The 27,106-nt window shown below is 36.8% G+C and overlaps 1 protein-coding gene and 1 long non-coding RNA gene across 2 annotated transcripts in view; one reads left to right on the top strand and one right to left on the bottom strand.

Moving 5' to 3' along the window:
* LOC106875299 (N-chimaerin) overlaps nucleotides 1-1,005 on the bottom strand; it is a 37,741-nt gene extending 36,736 nt beyond the window's left edge. Inside the window, exon 1 of the mRNA XM_089354487.1 lies at nucleotides 241-1,005. Within this exon, the coding sequence (XP_089210613.1) occupies nucleotides 241-251 (11 nt within the window). The 5' untranslated portion in view covers nucleotides 252-1,005. The remainder of the gene's footprint in view (nucleotides 1-240) is intronic.
* Nucleotides 1,006-1,265: 260 nt separating this feature from the next.
* LOC149135388 (uncharacterized) lies at nucleotides 1,266-10,093 on the top strand. The gene is made up of 2 exons (XR_016242411.1): nucleotides 1,266-1,726; nucleotides 7,651-10,093. It is a non-coding gene; the product is annotated as an uncharacterized LOC149135388 (long non-coding RNA).
* Nucleotides 10,094-27,106: the final 17,013 nt, after the last annotated feature.

Raw genomic sequence — 27,106 nt, 5'->3', positions numbered from 1 at the left:
ATTTCTGGGTTTTTTTTTTACTTTATTTTAACTGTTTTTGAACCATCAAGAAATCTGTCATAAATTCGAGATGTGAACTTACGAATAAGACACACAAAAGACTGCATCAATTGAAAAACAATCTTTCTCTCCTGGAAGGAGGAGGGGGGGGGGGAATGAATGATGCTGGAGATGGGAGACACAAAATATTGATAGCAACAGTATAAATTTAGTAGAAGTAATTGGCATTTTGTTGAATACTTACCATGCATTGTGGCGTGCAAATAAGGTAGGGAGATCTATCTATGTCTAGAATATAGATGATAGTGAATGTATATATGTGGTATGCGTACACGCGCGGGTGGATACGCGTGTGTCGTCCAGGTCTGGTGTATATAATACAACAGTGTTCAGTGAAAACGAGAAGCAGCAACTGTGCCCCAGTCTGGCATCCTACAACGTGCGTGTGTTGTCTTCTAAGAGCTAAAAGATGACTCGCTCAGCTCCTCGCTTACTACTAAGTCTTTTAGAAGTTACCCAAATTGACGTAAGGATGAAGACAGTGAAAGATAGAGCTGGAGGTAGGGAGAGAGAGAGAGAGAGGAGTAAGAGGAAAGGAGAGAGAGAGAGAGAGAAAGAGGCTAACAAGTAGCTGGTAAAAATACTAGAGCTACTATAACATGAAGAGGACTGCTGTCGCTACTGCTACTGCTGTACTAGCACCATCACCACCACCACCATTACCGCTACCACTGCAGCCGCAACAGTAAACGGAACAGACAATGAGATAGAGACTAGAACCTGGCCAACATTGATAGGTAACTAGGTAGATATGCTGAAGTACTACACAGTGCGACTGTATACTTCAATGATGGAGTGGAGTTGCTGTCAGTAGAGATAGACGAGGTGACGGTGGTTGAAGGAAAAGAAGGAGGAAGATGAAGGCAACAGAATGAGTAGGGAGAATAAAGGGTGAAGCGGAGTTTCGGTTAATTCTTGTTTAGGAATGGAATGAAATTAAAATACGAAGTAGAATGAATACTTCTAGTAAAAAAAAAAATGAATGAATGATAAATATAAATATTTTAAAATATATGTTGCTTCCTGTGTATGTGCGCAGGGGGTGGGTGGGTGGGCAGTAGCAGTAGAAAAAAAGTAAAAAATTAAAAGGTATAAAAAAAGGGGGAAATAAGCAGGAGGGGTGGGGAGAAGAAATTAACAGGAATAAGGGAGACCTCTGGCGAATATATTAACGAAGGGCATTAACTCTAAATTGGTGTAGTTTCGATTGTGCTAGTTTTACTTCTCGCGCGCTAAGTGAGCTCAACGGAGAAATTTAATTCATTGTATTGTAATACTTTCAGCGGACTTCAAAAAGAAAAAGTTATTGATTTCTTTTGAAATTTTACAAGGAGGCGTATAGGTGATTGAATTGGCTCTTGTATAATACTAGTGGTTGTTTGAATGACCCAGGACAGAGATAATTAAAAGGAGACGTCGACCCCCAACTGATTTTGAGATCCGAAAAAGAAAGTTAAAAACCAAATACTAAATGAAATCAAACATCTACTCTGTTACTAATTCCACGTTTGAAAATGTTTAACTTCTACTGTAAAAGTCCGTGATACTTTTGCTAATATGTTATCGACGAGGCTTATTTTATTTATTTATTTGAAAGAGTAAAAAAAGTATTCGATTACTTATTTGCAAGAATGAAGATCGACCGGGTTCGATGGAACAAGAAAACGTGAGGCAAATATATGTATTTCCCCTTTCTGTATTATTTGTGTTATTTTTCTGTGTTCGTTTACATATGTTTGTGTGTGCGCGTGTAAATCGTTCTATCTTTACTAGATCCAAAATGCTATAATTTTGGAAGAGATGAAGTTGCGGCATACATACCTTTCCTAATGACATTAGCAGTAAAGGTAAAACTAAAAGGCATCAATCATGAATTAAATCCAGTTCACATACCCTATTTGCGGGGATCTTCCCTTTTACCTTTCAGATGCAGGGAAAAAAATATCAGAAGACAATACCTTCTTCCTGTCAGGTGCAAAACGTCAGGGCTTCCACTATCAGCATTGGCAGGATGAAAGGTAGGTCTGGAGAGATTATATAGATGCCGGTAGGTATATGCTGTATACAAGAGTTAAAATGGAAGGGAACTTCAGCAAGGCACTTCATGGGGAATGATCAGGTACAAATTCCTCTGAGTAGGTAAAAGTACTGGAATTGATTGAGTAGACTTTGTTAGCAGATAAAAAGGAAAGATAAAGTTACTGAGATAGAGTATTTGATAGAATAATTAAGCCTTGTCACGAACATGATAGCAACAATAGTCTGAATATGTATCACAATCAAAATTGACTCATGAACAATCAGGACTGTTTCTTAGAAGACTTGAAGATTATCTTGTTAACAAATGACAGACAATAACTTTATCACAGCTAGTGACTTTAATGGACTATTCTAATGTATATAAAGGCTGTGTGAAAGAGGGATCAAGACTCTTGGTGTTATGTCATGCAAATCACTTAACTATTTGCAACACTAACTTCAAGAAATTGGCCAGTCACCTACTACTTGCGCAATAATACAATCCAGAGAGATTTCTTACCAGGAAATGGGATAGAAACGATTGTTGTAAATACTAAGTCTTTCCCTGGTGAAAAATGTACCACTCAAATTAGACCAGTGTTTCTCAATCGGGGTTCTGCAAGAAAGAGTGAGATAAGCTAATGCTAATTTCATGATTGTAATATTACTATACACGCACAACATATTGGTTATTGTAATACAGACATCATCTTATGTTATCAAGAAGATATAACAACCATTAGGGATATATTTAATGATGTTTGTAATTTATGGACACCCGATATATATATATGTGTGTCTGTGTATGATATTTACCACGTGAATTACGATGAAAAAATATGAGAAAGATGTGGTATATAATTTTTTTTTTTTTGTTCAGGGGTTCCTTGAGACATGTAATTTATTTTAAGGGTAAAAAGGTTGAGAAACATTGAATTAGACCAACAATAAGTGACAGATAAGAACAAGATAGGACAATCTAGAAAAGGATAGTTTGAAAGCTTGGCTAGATATAAGTTTAAAGAAGTCCTGGGTGTTGTGTATGATAAGGAGAGGTTGATAGAGACAACTTGTTACCTAGGTGACAAAATTAACATCAGAGGAGGGTGTTCTAAAAGCATAACAGAGTAAGAGCTGGACGAAAAATGCTTAAGGAGTTATTACTGCTGCTGACAATAAAAGAATCCTTTCTCTGACTGAAAGGCAGATTGTATGATGCTTGTATACTGGGTGCAATGCTACAGGGTACTCAAAAAGTTGGGCATTGAACGTAGAGGATATATGATGGGAAATAAATGAAGTGATCAAGCTTAATATTGGTGTGTGTGTGAATGATGCAGCACAAATGAGCTGAGCTAAAAGCTGGGCATTAAGCAGAATCAATCATGTAAAGAAAGAAAATTGCGTTGGTCCTGTCATGTGATGCAAATAGAGGATTGCAGGTGGGTAAAGAAAGAAATGCCAAGCAATCCAAGTGGAAAGAATTTGTGTCAGAGGAAGACATGAGAAAAAAACAATGAAAGCTGAACCTCATCAAGAAAATAAAGAGCCACATGTGAAAACATCATTCTGTAGAAAACCCGTACAACACAGGAAGCATTGGAAAATGTTTTGGCAATAATGAAGAAAGGGGGGCTGATGGTGATTATTGTTGTTGTTGGTTGAATCATTACAGCCTTGGACAAATTACCTTTGGTATTTGTTCTAGCTCTTTAACCCTTTAGCATTTAAGCTAGCCATATCTGGCCCAAATATTCTATCTATTTTATGTTCAAACTACCTGGGCCTGGTCTCTCCCACCTACCCTACATTGTCATTCTAAAACTAAACAATCACATCATCAAAATCTTAAAGTTACAAGATAATGCAAAATTAATTGAAAACAATATGAATGAAGCACTCTATTTGATAGAGTAATCTGAATGCTAAAGGGTTAATCCCACCAAAATCAGCTTTGCTTTTCATCCTTTGGAGCAGGAGGAGGGTCAGTAAACCAATGTTGGGTACTGAAGGTTTGGTTAAAGTTTCAGGCCTTGTGCCTATATTTTAAAACAGCATCTTTGTTTTCAGCAGACTAGCTAGAATATCAAACAAGCTGAATATTTAGTAAAAGATTAGTGGATTTGCAGAATAGCACCTGTGCCCAACGTCGCCTTCCTGGCACTTGTGCCGGTGGCATGTGTAAAGACATTCGAGCGAGATCGTTGCTAGTGCCGCTGGACTCACTCCTGTGCAGGTGGCACGTAAAATACACCATTTTGAGCGTGGCCGTTGCCAGTACCTCCTGACTGGTCTTTGTGCCGGTGGCACGTAAAAGCACCCACTACACTCTCGGAGTGGTTGACGTTAGGAAGGGCATCCAGCTGTAGAAACTCTGCCAAATCAGATTGGAGCCTGGTGTAGCCATCTGGTTCACCAGTCCTCAGTTAAATCATACAACCCATGCTAGCATGGAAAGTGGATGTTAAACGACGATGATGATTAGAACATGAGAAAAATTTTCCTAAAAAGTGGGGAGGAACAATGTTGAGGATGAGGGATGAGTGTGAAAAACAAGTAGGTCCAGGGAGAGGGAAAAATAATTGGTAGCTCAGAAAACGATGAGATGTGTTTAACTGGTTTAACTACAGCAGTAGAATAAGGTGTCAGTTAGGGAAATGAGGGTGTTGGGAAGACTTGACAGGAACAAATTTGGTTGAGAGGCCAAAAATATTTTGTGAATTTGATCTTGCGCTTTGCATTCTGCATTGAAATCCCACCATGGTCACCTTTACCATTCATCCTCTTGGGATCAATAAAATAAAGTAGAAGTCAAATACTGGAGTTGATGGTATGAATTTACTTATTCTCCTCAATACCACTGGCCTTGTGCCTGAGTTAGAAACAATTACCATTTTTAGGCAGTGATTTGGCAGAAATGATAAAAGCATCAGATAAAATGTCTTACACGATTCAGTTACGACTCTTTACATTCTAAGTTCATATCCTACCAAGGTCAACTTTGCCTTTCATCCATTTGGGGGTTGATAAAATAAAGTAAAAGTCAACTACTGGGGTTTATGATATTAACTAACCCCCTCCCCTCAAAATTTTTAGTTCTGTGCCTAAATTAGAAACAGTTATTATTAGCAATTTTATAGAGTGGTGGATTGGTAGAATCATTAAGGAATCTGACAAAATGCCATGTGGTAGTTCTTCCAGCTTTTTTGAATTCAGACCCCACCAAAATCACTTATGAGGGTTAGTAAAATAAAGTATTAGTCAATTATTGAGGTTGGTATAATTGATTAACCCCTCTACTCCTAAAATTTTTGGTCTTCTGCATATATTCATCATCATCATCATCGTCCGCTTTCCATGCTAGCATGGGTTGGACGATTTGACTGAGGACTGGTGAACCAGATGGCTACACCAGGCTCCAATCTGATTTGGCAGAGTTTTTAAAGCTGGATGCCCTTCCTAACGCCAACCACTCAGAGAGTGTAGTGGTTTCTTTTAAGTGCCACCTGCACGAATGCCAGTCAGGCGGAACTGGCAACGAACTTACTCAAATGTCTTTTCACGTGCCACTGGCACAAGTGCCAGGAAGGCAATGTTGGTATAAGAATCCATTATCATTAATTTAGGAGTACTGGACAAAATGCTTAGTGGCATTTCTTCCAGATGTTTATGTTCTGAGTTCAAACCCTGCCCATGTCAAAATTCGCCTTTCATCCTTTTGGGATTGATAAAAAAAAGGTATCAGTTGAGCACTGGGGTTGATGTAATCAATCTACCCCAACTCCTCCAATATTTCAGACCTTGTGCCTACATTAGAAAGAATAATTATTAACATTAGGGCAGCGAAAGGCGGCAAGCTGACAGAATCGATTGCACGCTGGGCAACATGCTTAGTGGCATTTCATCTGTCTTCGTGTTCCGAGTTCAAATCCCGCCAAGGTCGACTTTGCCTCTCATCCATTTGCGAGATGATAAAATAAGTATGAGATCTGTGTAACTGACTTACCTCTTCCCTGAAATTACTGGCTTTGTGCCAAAATTTGAAATCAGTATTCGGGCAGCAAGCTGGCTGAATCATTAGCATGTCAGACAAAAGTACTTAGCAGCATCTCTTCCTGCTCTTTGCATTCTGAGTTCAAATCCCACCAAGGTTAGCTTTTCCTTTCTACCTTTTGAAGTTGATGAAAGTAAGTACCAGTTGAGCACTGGGGTCAATGTAATCACTTTACCCTCTCCCCTAAAATTGCTGGCATTATATCAAAATTTGAAACTATCATCATCATCAGCAACACCATCTCATACATGATATAAACATTTCAATCCTGGAGAAATGAAAGGCAAAGTTGACTTCAGCTGGATTTGAACTTAGAATGTAAGAAAACAAGGAGTAGGGATTAATCAGTTGCGTCAAACCTAGCACTTGATCAGTACTTTATCAACCCTTGAGAGATGAAGAGCAAAGTTGACCTTGACCTCTTTCTGACATAGGCACAAAGCCAGAGATTTGTGGGAAAGGAACAGTCAATTATACTGTTGATCCATTTGTGTATTTACAAGTACATGTATATATATATATATATATATTTGTGTGTGTATACAATTTTTTTTGTTTTTACAAGTACGCATAACCATGCATGCTTGAATTTACATATGTGTGTTTGTATATACATAATCCTATTTAAAATTCTATATTGTGCATAAAAATATGAGTAAATTTTGTTTTTATTTATTTGCTCTCACTAAATTTGATAGTATCTTAATAACCTAGTTGGCTACTGTTACATCTAATTTTCCCATGCCAGTCTTTCTTGCTTGCTTGCAAGCTCGCTGGATCTTTCCACTGCCCACAAGGTGGGGCAATACCGCTCACTTTGGGAACCACTGCTCTAGATGAATAAATCACTCAACTTCACTCCACAGTATTCCTGTTGCTTACAGGAGTAAATCACACCACCTGTGGTATCTAGTTAGAGTAAAGTTGCCTCTGCAATTGAGAATCAAACCTCTTGATCACAGATACAATGCAGAGCCAATAGCCAAAATGCAAATATTTAATAACTCAGTTAATATTCCAACACTAATTGCCTTGATTATCTATCCATTGTACCAGTAATAGTAACATTGAACCCCATCAACTTGATCAGGCATCTACTATAGTAGTAATAGGAATATGAAGCCTAATTGGCTTGAGCATCCACCCATTATACTAATAATAGTTTCAAATTTTGCCACAAGGGCAGCAATTTTAGGGGAGGGGATGAGTCAATTACATCAACCCCAGTGTTCAACTGGTACCCAAAAAGAATGAAAGGCAAAGTCAATCGCGACAGAGTTTGAAATCAGAACATAGCAACAGACAAAAAAACCGGTTAAGCGTTTCACCCAGTGTACTAACAATTCTGCCCGCTCGCCACCTTGACCCATTATACTAATACAGTAATCCCTTGCCATATTGTGGTTTATTATTTAAGCTTAACGTTGATTCCTCCGTGGTGTTGTTTTGCATTTATAATAAAATAAATATATACAAATTATTAAAAAAATATATACAGTACTGTTTCTACTTCGCAGATTTTCACCTATCACAGGGGTTTTTGGAACATGACACCCGCAATAGTCAAGGGATTACTGTAATGAGAATATTCTGGTTCCAGTTGACTTGGTTATCCACCGTCTATACTAGTATTGGAAATATGAAGTCCAACTGTGTTGGTCATCCAATCAGCCACCAGTGTTATCCAAGGGAAAGGACAGCTTGGCACCAGTAATGTTACAGCTCATTTCTGAGTGAACTGGAACAATGTGAAATAAAGTGTCTTGCTCAAGAACACAACACACAGCCCAGTCTGGGAATCGGACTCGTTACCTCGTGATTGTGAGCCCGATGCTCTAACCACTGAACCATGTGTCTTCATATGTATATATACCCTATAGAGTGTAGGATGCATGACCAGGGTAGTACCTCATGGTGAGAAGCAGTTGTTTCCCTTCACAGATTGACTGAGATCCTATTTATTTCCTACTCCTGCAGCTAGCTCGTGTATGGCTCCACAAATGCTGCACTGTATGGCAGTGTCCACATTCTGATTCCTGGTTTTGATTGACCAGCTAAATTACATGAGTGAACCCAAGTGCTATGTTTGAGGGTGGGAATGCTTATCTCTTAATATTTGAAATTGGAATATCAGAGAGCACAGAAGTAAATGTTTAGGAGGATTGATAGCTGAGATTCTAGCATTTATAATCATGGTGAAGTTCATAAGTAGCCAACTTGTACTTTCTCTTGTGTGGGCATGGATTGAAAATCTCATTTTTGCAGTTTTAGATAGGTGTTTGGGCAATGAAATATTTTTAAATGGAATTCTTTTCTTTTATACATAATCTACACTTGCTGTTACTACTAAAATAAAGTTTGCAGAAGTGGATAAGTTTGGAGAATTATAACCACACAACCATCATTGAGTAGTAATTATAAAAAGAAGGGGACCTTTGTTATGTTGTCATCAAGGATTTTGAGTATATATTCACTTATCTATTGTTATAACAAAAACAGAATCAGGATCATTGCACTTAAAGATATTGATATGTGGGTAAAGGTTTGGTGAAATATGTAAAGGAAGAGTAAATTCTTTTTATTCATTAATTTGTGAGGGAAGGAAAATGCCAAAACCTTTTAATTTGATCTTACCTGGTGAATAAAGATAAGCAGGGCAAGGTTACAGAAGTTAAAATTAAAAATAACTTTTTCTATATTATTCTAGTTTAACATTTTTAGGCTTATGTAATGTGAATAGGTTGTCGTCCCTATACAGTCTTACCCACATTAGTGAAAATTCCTTACTAATACAGAATAGGATATATATCCCAACTAGGTCAGTTATCTGAGTGGAATCCCTGAATCTTATAGTAATGTCAAACTTACCTGGTCTGTCCTTTCTAACCCAGTATTCTAGTAGTTAATATATCTACTTTGTCCTTTGAGGGGTTATTTTGTAATTTTCAGGATTGCCTTTTTAAGCAAGTGTGGTGTAAAGCATAGTCTAATTGGTATAAGTTACTGGTTTCGTTCATTTGTACAAGAATCTCAATATTCTTCTTGAGTTCCGTTGCTGGTGTGCGCAGTTTCTTTAAGTGTTGGTTTCTTTGTATGAGTGAATTTTTAGAATTTAATGTTATCTACAATACTCCAAAGTTCATCTTTGAATCCAACCAGTTGCAGATTAGGTGGTGGAAATTTCTGAGATTTAAATAAATGCTGTAATACCTCATGGTGTTTCTTTCCTTCCTGGTCAAAATGGTATGCATGTTGCCTTGATTATACAGAGAAATTTTCAAATTGTCATCCTGAATAAGTTTCTTATATTACATATATCTGATTTTATCTGAAGGAATTTAAGTTATTTCTATTTGATTGTATTAAGTACCTAGTTGTTGTACAAAACATTGAGAAATACACTTTGACTTACTTTATGATCTAGGACTATATGTTTCATCCTTAAACTTAAGGTCAAGATGAGGTCAAACACGAAGTAATTTTCATAGCCATATTAAGTTTCTAAACCTCCTCACTTTTTTTCTATCTAAAACCATAGTAACCTAGCAAAATACATTGGAGACACATAAATACACCAAGTTCACTTTGAATCACATTTGAATGAAGGTGCATAGTTGAAAATAGCTGGCTGCAAAGGCAGCAGCTAATTCTCTACACAGCACAAACACATGTCATTTATATCCTTTTCTACTCTAGGCACAAGGCCTGAAAAATTTTTGAGGAGGGTGGTCAGTTGATTAGATTGACCCCAGTAGACAACTGGTACTTAATTTATCAACCCCGAAAGGATGAAAGGCAAAGTCAACCTCGGCAGAATTTGGACTCAGAATGTAAAGACAGATGAAATACCTCCAAGCATTTGGCCCGGGGGAGCTAACGTCTCTGCCAGCTCACCGCCTGCTGTGTCAGTTGTATCTAAACCAATTATTCTGTAAAAATAAAAATGAAAAAGTATGCAGGTATACAAGCCCCCATATTCATTGTAATTGTTAACATGGGCTGTATGCTCCGTTGGATGTGTAATGTCAATGTGAATACCCGTCAGAGTGTAAGTATCTTGAGAGAAAAGCTGAACATTAGAAGCATCAGTTGTGGTGTGCAAGAGAGACGATTGCGCTGGTATGGACATGTGGTGAGAATGGATGAGGATAGCTGCGTGAAAAAGTGCCACACCCTAATAGTTGAGGGAACCCGTGGAAGAGGTAGGCCCAGGAAGACCTGGGCTGAGGTGGTGAGGCAAGACCTTCGTACATTGGGCCTCACCGAGGCGATGACTACTGACCGAGACCTTTGGAAATGTGCTGTGCGTGAGAAGACCCGGCAAGCCAAGTAAGATCGTTGCCAGTGCCCCTGGACTAACTCTTGTGCGGGTGACACATAAGATGCACCATTTTGAGCGTGGCCGTTGCCAGTACCGCCTGACTGGCCTCCGTAGGATCTTCGAGCGAGATCGTTGCCAGTGCCCCTGGACTGGCTTGTGCGGGTGGCACATAAAAGACACCATTTCGAGCGTGGCCGTTGCCAGTATCGCCTGACTGGCCTTTGTGCAGGTGACACGTAAAAGCACCTACTACACTCTCTGAGTGGTTGGCGTTAGGAAGGGCATCCAGCTGTAGAAACTCTGCCAAATTTAGATTGGAGCCTGGTGTTGCCATCCGGTTTCACCAGTCCTCAGTCAAGTCGTCCAACCCATGCTAGCATGGAAAGCGGACGTTAAACGATGATGATGATGTGTATGTCATCATCGTTTAATACCCACTTTCCATGCTGGAACGATTGACAGAGGACTGGCAAACCAGATGGCTACACCAGGCTCCAATCTGATCTGGCAGAGTTTCTACAGTTGGATGCCCTTCCTAACGCCAACCACTCTGAGAGTGTAGTGGGTGCTTTTACATGCCACCAGCACGAGGGCCAATCCAGTGGCACTGGCAACGACCTCACTCGAATATTGTTTTTCACGTTCCACTGGCACAAGTGCCAGTAAGTTCCTGGTCATTCCTAACATATAGTTTCAGGTCATCCATATAGAATAGGTGACTGTTAATTAGTTTGTGTTTGGACCTTATGTTATTCAGTTCATTAGAAAGTGGTAAGAACAAGAAACACAAAGGAAAGTCCGCATGGAAAATCCCTTTTTTTAAAAATTTTGCTTGATTGCATGACTGCATAAAGCACCTGTGCCAGTGCCATGTGAAGGGCACCCAGTACACTTTGTGGAGTGGTTGGCATCAGGAAGGGCATCCAGCTGTACAGACCATGTCAAAACAGACAAGTGGAGCTCCCCTGTTGGCTAGTTCCTGTCAGACCATCCAACCCATGCCAGCATGGAAATTGGATGTTAAATGATGATGATGGTGGTGGTGGTGGTGAGTAGTAATAGTAAGTTGAGCCAACAAATGAATTACTTCTACCAAACAATAAATATGTATGTATAGTGCTAAGTTACCAATAACTTTGGTTTATACAGTTATTTCTCATCATAAACAAAGGATTGAGGTGGGATGCCTTTATTATGTTGTACATTAGTGTTTATAATGCAATGATGCATCATCATCATCATCGTTTAACGTCCGCTTTCCATGCTAGCATGGGTTTTGGTAATAAAATGCTGACAGCTAGCTGGATGGATCCTCTGAACTTTCAAAACAAGAGAAAAGGAGACGATGGTGATCCTGTGGAGGACATATGTCCTCAGCCGCTTGGACCACTGCTCCCAACTATGGTCACCACACAATATAAAATTAACAGCGGAACTCAAAGCAATCCAATGAAGCTACACATGAAAATCATCTCAATGCAACGTATCAGCTACTGGGAAAGACTAAAGGAATTAAAACTCTTCTCCCTGGGACAAAGGCCGGAAAGATATGTAGTGATATACATCTGGAAAATCCTGGAAGGCCTTGTACCTAACTTTGACATTGAAAGTTACACAAACAGCAGAATGATCCCAGCATCTCCATCAAACTACAAGACCAGATACTGCAACAGCTTGGGTTTCAAGTACCCACAGCTCTTCAATATCCTTCCAAAATGCCTGAGAGACCTGCATGTTGTGGATGTAGGTGTCGTTAAAATAAAACTGGATCTCTTCTCTCAAGGGTTCCAGATGAGCCTACCTCATGGAAGGAAACACAGATGAGGGCAGCAGCATCAAATTCCCCCATTCACCAAATGCCACATATTAAATGGTGTAGCACAGTATGACTGCAGCTTTGAAGCTGACCAATTTAAAGTTTTATGTAGTTTGACCTGTCCATTTATGCTATGTGACTTACTTCTAGAGATAAAAACAGCATTAAATTAATTTTGATACTTTAAACTCCTGGAGATCATCTAGCTGTGACTGACAACTGAAAGATTGTCACTTCGATGTTTTTTTTCAAAATTTATTTGGAGTCAAAAACCATTTTTTTTTCATAAGTTCATTTATTCAACTTAAGCCAAGAAAAAATAACTCTTCTAAATATTTGAAGATTTATTTCCCTTTTTTCTTTAGCTAATGCGATTTCAATTTAGAAAACGTCCGTTTCTGCCGTTGATGGTTAAAAGTCTATCATTCCACAAAAGATACCACCATACAAGGTCAAGTATTACAAAACCATGAAATACAAGCATGAATTTTACAACTTTCTAGTTCTAGGAGAATAAGAAAAGAAGTAGCATGCATAGTGGAACGCCCGAACAAGGAAAACCTGTTCATACAAAAGTACACCACACCTTAATATACAAATTTGACCACTTCAATAATTATACGGAGGAGTTGTCCCCCTTGCCACCTATTACCTCCTTTGGTCTAGAGTCATTCTTATTATTCAAGCATCCAAAATGGTTAGACCCTTTTGTCACAAGAATTGATTACTTCATAATGTCCTTTCAAAAGGTAATTTAAATAGCGAAAACCGGTTGGATATCACTACATCCATAAAATATGTATATTTTTTTTTTATTCCTTTATAAAAAGATATCAAACTGTGAAGCGAAGGCATTTCTCTTCCACTTTTTATGTTTTCCACATATTTTCAACTCATAATTTTGCCACGTGGTGTATACTTAATCTCCAGTATTTTTGCTCCTTTTATATATATATATATATATGCACACACACACACACACATATACATATATATATGTCTATACATACATATATACATAAGTATATATGTATATACACACATATGTATGTATGAATTTATACGTGTGCATGTGTGTGGGTGAATGAGTGTATTCCTAAGTGTATGCAATTGTTTAAAGACCCCATTAAAGTTAACATTTGAGAAGTTCACATTTCCAAGCAATCTTTTATACAACTAAATACATTTTAGATTTATATTTAATGCATTGAACTAAGTATGGTAAGAAGCTTGCTTCCCAATCACACGGTTCGAGGTTCAGTCCAACTGCGAGATCCCATGGGTAAGTGTCTTCTAATATAGCCCCGGGCCGACCAAAGCATAATGAGTGGATTTGTTAGACGGAAATTTGCAATATTGTTTTATTCATTTAGTTTTACATGTTTACTATTTTATCACCTTCGAAGTATTCTTCATTTGAAGCAATGCATCGGTCCAGACGCGTTTGCGAAGTGATGCCTTGTAACGCCTTCGTCGTGTTGTTTCTTCACCTCTTCCACATCTTCAAATTTCGTAGCACTAGATTTCGTTACCAGCAATGACCTTCGTAAAAAAGTCCGGTTCAACTTCCAACCGTTCTTTCAGTCGTGACTTTTTGATCTTCCGTGAGCAAGCGAAGCACGAATTTTATCTGTAACTCTTTTTATTCGCAATTCATCGCTCAAAATTCGTTCGGAGGAGCTCCAGGACACACCAGTCATATCAACAAGTTCGTCAGTTTTTCGGTGACGATCTTCAAGGATCAGTTCGTGAATTTTCATGAGGTTTTCGTTCGTTCGGGAGGTCAATGGTCGCCATGAACGGGGTTGGTCTTCAAGCGAGAAATGACTATTCCTAAAGCGTGAAAACCACTCGTAATCTTGTGTTTTGCTCATAGCAGCGTCCATGTAAGCTGTTTGAAGCATGACAAGTGTTTCGGCGGCCGTTTTCGCCTGCAGAAAACAGAATTTCATAGGTGTGTGTGCGTGTGCGTGTATTTTTTCTGTGCTTTTCTTTTTTACTTCTTTCAGTCATTGGACTGCGGCCATGCTGGGACACTGCCTTGAAGGGTTTAATCGAGCAAATCGATCTAGTATTTATTCTTTAAGCCAGGTACTTATTAAACGGACCAGCACTGGTTATCAAGCGATGGTGGGAGACATACATATACACAAATACACAGATGTGCACGCACATTCACAACACACACGCACATACTTATAGATAAACAGATAGATAGATAGATAGATAGACAGACATGCTTACTTCAGTTTCCGTCTACAAAATCCGCTCATCAATGCTTTGGTCGGCCCGAGATTATAGTAGAAGATGCTTGCCTACGGTGGGACTGAGCCCGGAACCATGTGTTTGGGAAACAAACTTCTTACCACACAGCCACGTCCATACATACACGCGTGTACCATCTCACGCACACACATATACACACACACACACACACATGCATACTCTCTCGCTCCCCCCACACACAACATACAGCACACCCACACATTCACCTCACCACGTTTACTCTTTCACGGAAACACGTACACGAACAACTTATTGGGAAAGGTTTATTAAAATAGAAAACTTATAAATGATCACAACAGCTTCACGTGACTAAAAGGGAAAAAATGACACAAAATAGGAGAATAATTTTGATTTCTCTTTTACTCTTTTACTTGTTTCAGTCATTAGACTGGGGCCATGATGGAGCTTCTGGTGTTAAAAATATTCTCTATTATATAGAATACCTGCTTTTTTTTTGTGTGTCCAGCCAGACATCATCCTAGCTTACTCACTGTAAATAATTGGAGTTAATTTTATTTAATGACTTTATCTTTTCCGTTGTCCAGTACAAGGACTGCGTCCACACTGGGACACTCGCCTTGAATAGTTTAACCGAACAAATCGACTCCTGTACTTATTTTTAAAGCTTGGTACTTATTCTATCGCTTACTTTTGTCGAACAGCTAAGTTACGCGGACGTAAAGAAATCAACAAATATTGTCAAACAGTGGTAGGCAGACAAACACAAGCATAAGGACACACACACATTGATATATACATACATATATACTTGTGTGTGTATGTGCATATATATAAATAAAGAAGTCTGTTGTGTGTGTGTATATATACACACACACACACGCACACATAGACAGATAGATAGATAGAAAGACAAACAGACATACAGGCAAGCAGACAGACAGATAAATAGATAGACAGACAGATAGACAATGGACTTATTTTGAGCTTCTATCTACCAAATTCATTCATAAAGCTTTTGGTCGACACAGGGCTATAGCAAAAGACACTTGCTTAATGTGCCACACTATGAGATTGAACTCGGAACCAAGTGGTTAGGAAGCAAGCTTATTACCACACAACTAGGTGTATGCCCACAATAAGCATTTCCTCCTACTATTTTATTATCGTTTGTTTCTTTGAAATGTTTTCCGAAGAGCTAACTGGGCAGACGGTATGTAATATCTTATGTGGAACTTTCCGGTCGTGTGCCATTATTAGAAACTAATATCCTACATGGAACTGGAGGAAGATAGTAAGGAGAGACAGTAACGAAAAACAGATTCGGGTTGCGTATTACGTAGCCTGAGTTCAAAGTTGACGTTGCGGAGAATTTTGACATTGCTGACGTAGATAATAAATAAATGGTGAGACTAATCGACTCGTATCAATTTGTGTGTGTGTGTGCTTGCTTTTGTGCGTCTGCGCGTACGTGTATAGAGTATTGAACAGTGGAACACATTGCAGTTGCACCACATCAATAATTTCTCTTTCTCTCTTTCTGACACTCCCCCTCTCTTTACATATATGTGTGTGTCTATATATATTTACACACACACCACACACACACACACTAATATACGACAGTGTTCTTTCACTTTCCGTGTACGAAATCTACTCACAAGGCTTTTTTTTTTTTTTTTATGTAAGCATTTAAAATTAAAATTCTTTTAATTTCTTCAAATCTTTTAGATTTTAGGAAGTACATCGTTTTTTTTTTTCCAAATTTGATTATTCAGTTTTCGTCAAAGTACCTACAACTCACGTACATCAGTGAGTAGTCGCATGTTTATATACATACATGTTTACACACACACACACACACACACACACACACACACATAATGGAATAATTACTATGAAGCATTGTATAAAGGATCGTGGGTAAGGCCGAAACAATGCAAGGTAAATCACAAGAAGACAAAATATGTGAATTAATGCAGACTTACCTTGTATTCAATATTTCGGGGTTATCAGCCCATTTTCAAGAAATCGGTTTCACACACGCACATCGGCAACATTCGTCTATTTCTTGAAAATGGGGTCATAACCCCGAAATATTGAATACAAGGTAAGTCAACATTAAATCACATATTTGTTTTCTTGTGATTTACCTTGCATATATATATAGATATAGATCGCTAGCCACCACACATTCTTTTTTTCTCTCCTTGTTTCTTTCTGTGTTCCTTTCTGTGGAAGAGCGTAGGCTCGAAATGTTAAAGACTTTTTCATTTCCCGAGCGTTATACGAATACATCTGTTTGTTGTCTACACCACCTGTCTTCCTCTGTTGGTTTTTTTTTTTGAATTCTCCCTATATATATATATATATATATATATATATATATATATATATATATATATATAAAATAAATTGTTATACCTCTGCCAGAAAACATTATTATGAATGGGAAGAAGGCGGCGAGCGGGCAGAACCGTTAGCACGCCGGACGAAATGCTTAGCGGCATTTCGTCCGTCCTTACGTTCTGAGTTCAAATTTCGCCGAAATCGACTTTGTCTTTAATCTTTTCGGGGTCGTTAAATTAAGTACCAGTTGCGTACTGGGTCGATCTAATCGACTGCCCCACCTACCCCAAAAATTTCAGGCCATGTGTCTACAGTAGAAAGCATTAGTTTTTGTTCGTGTTAAATATTTATTACCTTCAATCAAAATCTTTATTATACATTTACGTGCGACGTTAGCACATTATATTAATCTGTGTCATTACGACAAATGTCATAGGTTGATTTCATATACCTAACGTCACAAGTATATGACATTGTGTATAAAATACTAATGACAGTTATGAACAAACAGCGATCAAGGGACTGTGTGAATGGCACCTCTAAGGAAATATTATCGTGAAGATTTTTTCGTTTTCGTTTTAGTATTCATTTTTACGGCTCGTCTTATTACGAACCATATCTCATTCGGCCTGCTTCTCGAAAAAGATCTCCGATTCTTGGTCTTTGAGTTTAGTCATCATATATATGATAGATCGCTAACCACTACACATTTTTTTCTCTGCTTGTTTCTTTCTGTGTTCCTTTCTGTGGAAGAGCGTAGGCTCGAAACGTTAAAGACTTTTTCACTTCCCGAGCGTTATACTAATACATCTATTTATTTTCTACACCACCTGTCTTCGTCTTTTGTTATTTTGTGAATTCTCCCTATATATATATATATATATATATATATATATATATATATATATATATATATATATATATATATATATATATATATATATATATATATATATAACTCAAGTATTTCTTCATTCTTTTACTTGCTAAGAAAGAAAAAAGAAAACAAGAAAGACATTATGATTAAAAAAAGAGTAAAATAAACTTTTAGTCGAAACCACGTGTACAACAGTAACCATAAAATGTACCGGAGTTAATGTCAATGTGTACACGTGTGGCTGGATACGTATAGTACACGACCGTACACGTGTAAGTTTTCTTGCCCAACACTTACACAACACACATACATATACAACTCATGCACATACATATACAACACATACATATCAATACACAGAGCCATTACAAGCGAATCGATTTAATGTCGCTGTTGCAGTCAATATATGTAAAAGTTACAAAAAACACGAGATATTAAACACACTTTTAGCGCGTCTCCTTATCTTCGTGTCTGTTAAAAAAGAAAAAAAATGGTGGGAGTGGAAGAGAAAAAACAAAATTAATAAAACAACAAAACAAACAACACAAACAATAGAAAGGACAATGAGAGGTTGGAAGTGGGAAAGGTAGTGTCAAGCGATGTATATCATTGAAACACACACACACACACTATGCACATACATATATACACAAGTGGGGGTGCTGGAAAGTTCTTGGCTCTGGGTAAAAGAAAATACAAGCGGATCAGTTGATTATGATTTTATTCAACATATCCCCCCCTCTCAGATTCACACTTTTATTGCAGTGGCCCTTAAGTTTTATTACTCCCTGTGAAAGAACTCGGAAGGATGGGTCTCCAGCCACGCCTTTCGTGACACCCTCAAAGCCAGAAACTTTTTTAGCACACACACACACGCACACGCCTAAGAAGTGAGGTATATAATGAAGGTATCGATACGTGCACGTGTATGAATATATATGTGCACGCAGATCTATCTATCTATCTATCTATCTATCTATCTATCTATCCATCACTGTCTGCATGTACGAGTATACGTATGCATGTATACACATATATATTGATAGCTAGCTAGATACATAGACAGACAAGCAAGAAGAGCAGAAGGACAGGCATAGAGACAGATAGATAGATAGATAGATAGATAGAGACGGACGGACGGATGGTTGGATAGATAGATGTCTGACTGTCTGTCTGTCTGTCTATGAATCTACCTAGCTATCAGTATATGCATGTATGTATATATATATATATATATATATATATATATATATATATATATATATATATATATATATATAATCGGTCATAATGTCTTACGTTTAAGATGATTCCCATGCTTTCCCTGATGAGAAGGTTACAATTTTAATATCAAAGATCCCTATGGATCACACAGGTTGTAATCCTTTGAAACATATGTAGGAATAAAGTATGCAATTATAACATGCGTTTTCTCCAATCCTTAAATTCTTAAATATACTCAAATACCCAAAATTTCAAGGAGTTCCTGCCTTAAAAACAGGAGCTAACCACAGTTATTTTGTGTTCTTTGCTACATTGGTTTCTATTAACCCATTTATTCTATCAGAAGAATTTTTATTCATTAAGATAGAAGAAATACACATAATTATATATATATATATATATATGTATGTATATATATGTATGTGTATATATATATATATATATATATATATATATATATATATATATATATATATATATATATATATATACACACACACATATACACATACACCTACATAGACAGACAGGCAGACACACATACACACTCACACACTCACCTACACACACATATATATATATACGTATGTTTTGATATGTATATATGTATATATATATATATATATATATATATATATATATATGCTCACACACATTTATATGAAAAAGGGTGATATAAATATATATGTATACATATATGCGTGCATGTATGTATGTATGTATATATATATATTCTTTGTTTAGTTGATTGCGTGTTTACGATGTGCAGTTCTCAGTCAACGCATCGCACCGTAACAGCAGTTATTCCATTGACGTGTGTAACTTTGTGTTTGTAAAACGTAGAGGAAGATAGGAGACAGGTTGTACAAAAAAAAGAAAAAGAGAGAGGAGGGGTGTATTGGAAATGGGGAGTGAAAGAGAGTAAATACACACGTATTCATCTACGTGTAACGTGTAACGTGTACGTCCTTGTCTTGGTGGACTAACACGACCTTCCACTAAATGATCAATAATCGATTATCGTTCACCAACCCTAAGTCATTAACCATAGGTAACAGAGACACGTATGATCAAAGTCGTTCCACCACGACCACACTGTTCTTTACTCGGACATTGAATAAATACAACTACTTCAGGATATATTTTTAAAAATAGTTCTAAAGCGAAAGATTTGACTGCTATTTCTCACATGTTCACCACGTAGAGCAGTGGTTGTCAGCCATTTTTTTTGCCTTTGGACGACCTCTTTGATTCCTGTATTATACAGATGGATACCCGTACCCATTCAATATTTAGAAGCATTGTACTATATTTTTATCATTAATAGTTGTGGCTGTGTGGTAAGAAGCTTGCTTCCCAACCACATGGTCACGAGTTCAATCCCACTGCGTGACACCTTGGCTACGTGTCTTCTACTATAGCCTCGGGCCGACCAAAGCCTTCTCAGTGGATTTGGTAGACGGAAAGCGAAAGAAGTCCGTCGTGTGTGTGCGTATATATATATATATATATATATATATATAGATAGATAGATAGATAGATAGATGTATATGTTTGTATGTCTGTGTTTGTCCCCCCACCATTGCTTGACAACCGATGTTGGTGTGTCTACGTCCCGTAACTTAGCGGTTGGGAAAAAGTGACCGATAGAATAAGTACTAGGCTTACAAAGAGTAAGTCCTGGTGTCGATTTGTTCGACTAAAGGCGGTGCTCCAGTATGGCCGCAGTCAAATGACCGAAACAACCAAAAGAATATCCGACGGGCTTCTTTCAGTTTCCGTCTACCAAATCTACTCGCAAGTCTTTGGTCGGCGCGAAGCTATAGTAGATGACACTTGCCCAAGGTGTCATGCAGTGGGACTGAACCCGGATCCATGTGGTTGGGAAGTAAGCTTCTTACCACACAGCCACTCTTACGCCTGTGTACAAAAATTTGTATAAAGCCGTATGAAACATTGTTAAAATATTTTATGTGTTGTAAGTATAACCAATTTATTGCACATTAATTTTAACATCTAAATCTTTTATGGCCCTGCAAGGGTCATGTAGCGTAGAGGCTCCTTCGTTGATTCGTATAAATGATAACGCAGGGTGTTGGGGGCTTGGCGGAATTGGTTAAGCAACAGAAAAAAAAAAGAAAGAAAAAAAAGCCTAGCGGCACTAATGTCTCTAACTTCGGAGTTCAACTCCCGCTATGGTTGACTTTCCCTTCTTCCTTTTGGAGGTGTTAAAAATTATTACTACTTAAGGACCGGGTTTGATTTAATCTGTAATCGACCAGTTCCCCTTCTTCCAAATGTTCAGGCCTTGTGCCTATTGTAGAAAGGATTTGTAGTTTTGCTAAGGCAGTGAGCTGGCAGAATTGTTTGCTCGACGAGTAAAATGCTTAGCAGCATTTCGTTCGTTTTCACGTTCTGACTTTGCCGTTTATCCTCTCGGATTCAGTGAAATAGGTACCAGTTGAGCACTGGGGTCAGTGTAATCGACTTACCACTCTCCCTAAATAGCTGGTCTTGTGCCAAAATTTGAAATCATTATTTATAGCTTTGCCAACTTTAAGATTCACCGATCCCAAAACGAACTATCCTGTTTTGACTGCTAAACTTCATCGTCCCACCCCCAACCCGCCAATATCAGAACGTGGCTTTGTTATCTTTTATTCTATAAACACTTCCATGGTCGTTCTGACGAACCTTTCTTTCCTGTACCTTCTCTTAACATTATTAATCGAAAGCAGAGCCGGATTAAGACCCATTGAGGTCTTAAGCGCTTAAAATATCTTGGTGTCCCCATATATATGTAATTCAAAATATAAACAACAATAATCCATAAAATTAAGTTTCACTTTTCAAAATGAAACAAAACTAACAAAAAGACAGAAAATAAAATTTATTTTTATATATTTCCACTTTATTTTTATTTGAAAAGTTTTCTCCTACTTTTTGCAAAGTCTTTGATGCGATCCTCAAAATTAATCTTACGTAACACATCTGCTTCTATATTTGGTAGAGATAAGGCATCCCGAATATTATTTTAGCAAGCTAAAAGTGATTTCTTTCGTGCCGTAAATCATTGACCATTTCTGTGATGAACTCCCCCCACCGCCACCATTTCCCTTAATGCCTAAAGTACGTGCTTATTTTGCTTAATGGTTAATCCAGCGCTGGTCGAGAGGCTCGTCTTTCTTCTAATGTTCTTCCTTTCACTGTTGTTGTCTTCGTTCTGTAAGAAGTATTGCTACTCAGCAGTTTCTTTCCTTGAATATTTTCCTCATAGAACTCTATTCTTGTTTCCCCGATAAATATCATTTCCATTCTTTTAAATCTTGCATTGATCGTCATTTGTTTTTTAAGGCAGCTTCTTATTAGATGAATTAAAAAAAAAAAAAAATTATTTTTATAAACGTCTTCTTCCTATGACCCAGGCTGACCTGTTAGAGGATGTGGTAGACAGAAAGTATATATATATATATATATATATATATATATATATATATATGAAGAAACGATGAATTTTTTCATTACGAAATTTTTCGTTATTTTTTCATTATGAGGTTTTTTCACGCTGACTACTTGATAAATTCTTATAAAGAATTTATCCTATATTATATTATATATATATATATATATATATATATATATATATATATATATATATAAGTATGTATATGTATATATATATATATATATATATATATATATATATACGTGCACACACACACATATTTATGTTTATTTTACTATATATATATATAGTAAAATAATGTTCTACATATGTATGTATGTATGTATGTATGTATGTATGTATGCATGTATGTATGCGTGTTTCTTTCCTTATAAAACATAACCATTGCAGCGGTCATTGTCGCTATTGAAAATGGTAATTTTAACAAAAGCCCTGGGCTCAGATATGATTCTATTGGGTTCGAAGTATTTTCAAAATAATGGATTATTTGTTTCTGTACAAAACTGATCAATGACTGAAAGATGATTTAAAGGAATGATGAAGAATGGATGTGGAGGAGTTTGGCGTTCATGATTTGCTCTCTTGAGAAGAAAAGCTTTTTGCTTTTGTTACTATTTTTACATAATTCCAACAAATCTTTATGGGAACAAGAAAATGGAATTGATCATTAGGAAACACCACAAAAGTTTAATATTCGTGAAAACCGATATTGCTCCACCTATTGGAAGGTAACGGAAATAAATCGTTTAGAAATCAGAAGAATTATTTGATATAATTTCGAACTCTAATAGGATTAGAAAAAGTAAAAACTGCAAGTTCTTCCCAGAATTTTCCATTACATAAAACCTTAAAGAGGTGAAAACCGCAGCACAGTGACAAAGAGTCCATAGATAAACAAAAGGAGACCAATTTTTGGCGGGTGTTATTAAAATAGTTGACAAACTTTGATCCTATTATGATATCATATCTCAGTGAACCCTGAAAGAATATCACACCGGTCAAGAAAATAAAACTTTTATTTTCTGGCATAAAATTTCAGAGCTGTTTTAGACTAATTTGGAGGTGCTGATTTCAAAACTGACCTCATATTTGCTATATCACGTCACATTTTTGTGCCATCGGTATATACCTTTATTTAATTGAAGCAGACCAAAAGTTAACTTTACTCCCCTATTTGCGGGAATTATGATTGGATTGTCATACTAATTTTGAGGTTTGAACTGAACCACGGTGATCTAGTTCTGGATACAACATCGAAAAGAAGGATGTGCTGTAATAACCTCAATATCTTCTGTTACATCTGTGGAAACTTTACTCCACAGACTCAAAGTTGCAACATAAATAACTTTGTTAAGAAGGTGTATCTTGCTTACTTTAAAGTAACACTTAAAGACCAGGACAAAAACTGAGCTCCCCACAATGTACTACCTTTTCGAGTCTCAGTGACGAGAAGGCAGGAATATTTGATGAACCTCAAATAAGAACACTCGTCAGGGATCCACATTTTGTTACAACCATGAGTGCTGTGGAGGCTAGAACTTGGAATGCCTTCTCTGATGTGGAGAGGAATTTCCTTGGAAACAGGAAAGCTGACAACTATCGAGAGATTGTGGAGGAGCTGCTCTTGACTTTGCAAGTACTTGAATGTAGAATAAGCATTAAATTGTACTACTTACACAGTCACTTAGGTGAATTTCCAGAGAACCTGGGTGATGCTAGCGAAGACCAATGCGAACACTTTCATCAAGATGTAAAAGTAATGGAAGAACGCTATCAAGGCGGATGGGACTTAAAACATGATGACACATTACTGCTGGAGCTTGATGAGAGATATTCCACAAGCGATCGTCAAAAAAGAGGAAGTTCTTGCATTAATAAGATGATCAGAATGAACGACCACAATGAATAAAGCTTTTCTATTCATATTTTGTTATAATCAAGATTAATTCTTATATGCTAATGTGCAATTAGTCTCACAACTCTGTTTTGATTAATTAGATTAAAAAAAGACATATTGTCTATCAAAATTGTATCCACGTATGTTTAATTCTTCTTCTATGAGCATTAAATTGCTGTTTCTAGCAAAACTAAAAGACTTTATATCTCAAAATTCTGATGTAATAGACAAAATATGATGCCAGATTTGGATTCAGCGCATCAAAATTAGCTAAAAACCATTGATAAGCCTTGTCCTAGAAAACGTGTTGACCAATTTTATATTGACCTCTGTTAATGCGGAATGAATATATTTAGTTAATTGCTTCTACCGTTCACCAAAAATTGTTACTATATTTTCCGGCATGCAAGTTGAATTTTTCAAATCAAAATTTACAGCCAAAAAAGATAGGCCGACTTATACACCAAGACAAGCAATGATGCTTGAATGCTAACTCTACATGTCTACACTACATACTACGCCAACTTGTATTCAGGGAAGCACGGTATATAGCATTCGTTCAAAGGCCAAATATTTTGATTTTATTTTTTATTCTACTTCACAGCAAAAAGCAGAAACAGTTCGTTGATATTAGTTTTAAAGAGAAATTTTTTATAAAAGTCTTTTTTTTTTTTTTACATTGATCCAAATAAAACAAAAAATATGTTGAAAACATGATGGAAGTAATTTGGGATCAACTTGTAGAAGATAGAAAAATCTTTAGAAAACTATCGATGCTCATGCTATGACAATGGTACAGTTTTAAATGGCTGTAGTGTTCAACAGAGAAATAATGCAAAGCTATTTTTATGATAGCTTTACTCATAAATGATAATAAGTCTCTTAATTTGACTAGAACGTGAGCTGCAAACCATGATGTTGCGATGATAAACTTTTAGAGTAACAAGTTAATGTTATATTTTGAGAGCTTCAACGAGCCAAAACACACCGTCAGGTTTAGCTTTTTTAGCCACTGAACTTCTAAAAACTGAAAACACAAACGTTGATGATGTCATAGGTACAACACCAACTTCCGGGCACAGTCCGGAACCTCTTATATTCCGCAATAATTTACGCTAAATGTAGCAGTACTTCATTTAATTATCTAAGTAAGTTTAATAATTGTTCAATTTAGAGTATGCTGAACAAGGTGATCAACTCTGAGTAATCGAGAAAGGCTTCGGAGCCAATGGTTCTGGAAAATCGATGTTGTACTCGTATTTGTGTTTTCGCATTGTCAAAAGTTAAAAAAAAAAAAGTACCGACATACAAGGAGAACGACGCCATTTCAATAAATGCTTATGTATTTTTGTATAGTTGTACTTGTAAATGAATGTATTAATAATTGCTTTTAATGTCTATGCGTAATATATATAACTGACATAAAATAAACTTCTTATAATTACGAGATATTAATCTAAGTAGCAAGTTTAGATAGTCTATCGAAAATTAGCAATATTATAAAGAACATCACTTTATGGGGATTATTTATTGATTCACATTGGGTATGATCCCTAATTCTGTTATACCACTGATCTAACACCAATATTTTTTGAATGAGGAGGGGAGTGCCAAGATTGATAATATGAAATATGTCATATTCCATGGCACATCTCTGAAACGGCCCATAGATGTGATCTTAAATTTTTTTCTTTCGTTGTTTTTAGTATGTCATTTTACTACTTAATCCTCACAAGAAAAATTTTTAATTTCATCATACTAAAGCATTATAATTTTAAATGTACTTACAAAAGAAGGTTTTCTTAAATTCAATCGTGTTTTATGTATTACACCGATATTTGTCTATTTATGTACGTTTATGTATTCTGGAATTTTATTTCCATTTTATAAAGAATACATACATATTTATATAAGTTTCGAATGTGTATTTTAATTATGTTCTTTTAGACTCCGCATGTGTTGCCTCCATAAAAATATTATCTTGAATACAGCTCAAAACGATCACTACATCTTCCTATCTGTATATTAATGGGAGTTATTGTTAACATTAACAAGCCCTAAATAAACTATATATTATATATATATATACATACATACTCAGATAGACGTATATATGTATGTAGCCATCTCTCTCTCTCTCAATCAATATCTCTCTATCTATCTATCTATCTATCTATCTATCTGTGTGTATGTATATGTGGGTATACTGCATTACTTCAAGAGATTGTAGGCCTGCGGGCACACACACACACACACATCCATACACGCACACATACAGATATATACACGTACACAAATGTATAGTTGTGGGATCACACATTATAGAGATACATCAAAATGTATGTAGGTTTGAGTGTGTGTGTATATATATATGTGTGTATGTGTGTATGCGTGTGTGAGTTTGTGTGTGCGCGTATATATGTGCAAGTGTAGTTGTTTGCTGTATTATGTACGTGTACATGTATATATGTATGAATGCACACACACACACACACACACATATATATATGTGTGTATATATATATATATATATATATATATATACACGTATGTATATATATGTACACGTACGCATTTATTTATTTCTCTCTGCCCCTCCTGTGCTTATGTGTGGAAGGAGGAAGGGCGTTCTGCGCGCCCGTCAGCCCACCCTCGTATGTGTGATTTTGCGACTTTGGTCAACGCCGTCGTCCCCACCAAACCGACTGACTGCAGTTGTTTGATATACCATTAACGGATTTCGAATAGAAGTAGATTGTGCTGATTATAAAACTGATAG

Source organism: Octopus bimaculoides, chromosome 6, assembly GCF_046866305.1.
Source record: "Octopus bimaculoides isolate indiv1 chromosome 6, ASM4686630v1, whole genome shotgun sequence".
Classification (NCBI taxonomy): domain Eukaryota; kingdom Metazoa; phylum Mollusca; class Cephalopoda; order Octopoda; family Octopodidae; genus Octopus; species Octopus bimaculoides.
This window is presented reverse-complemented; position numbering and strand designations above follow the sequence as displayed.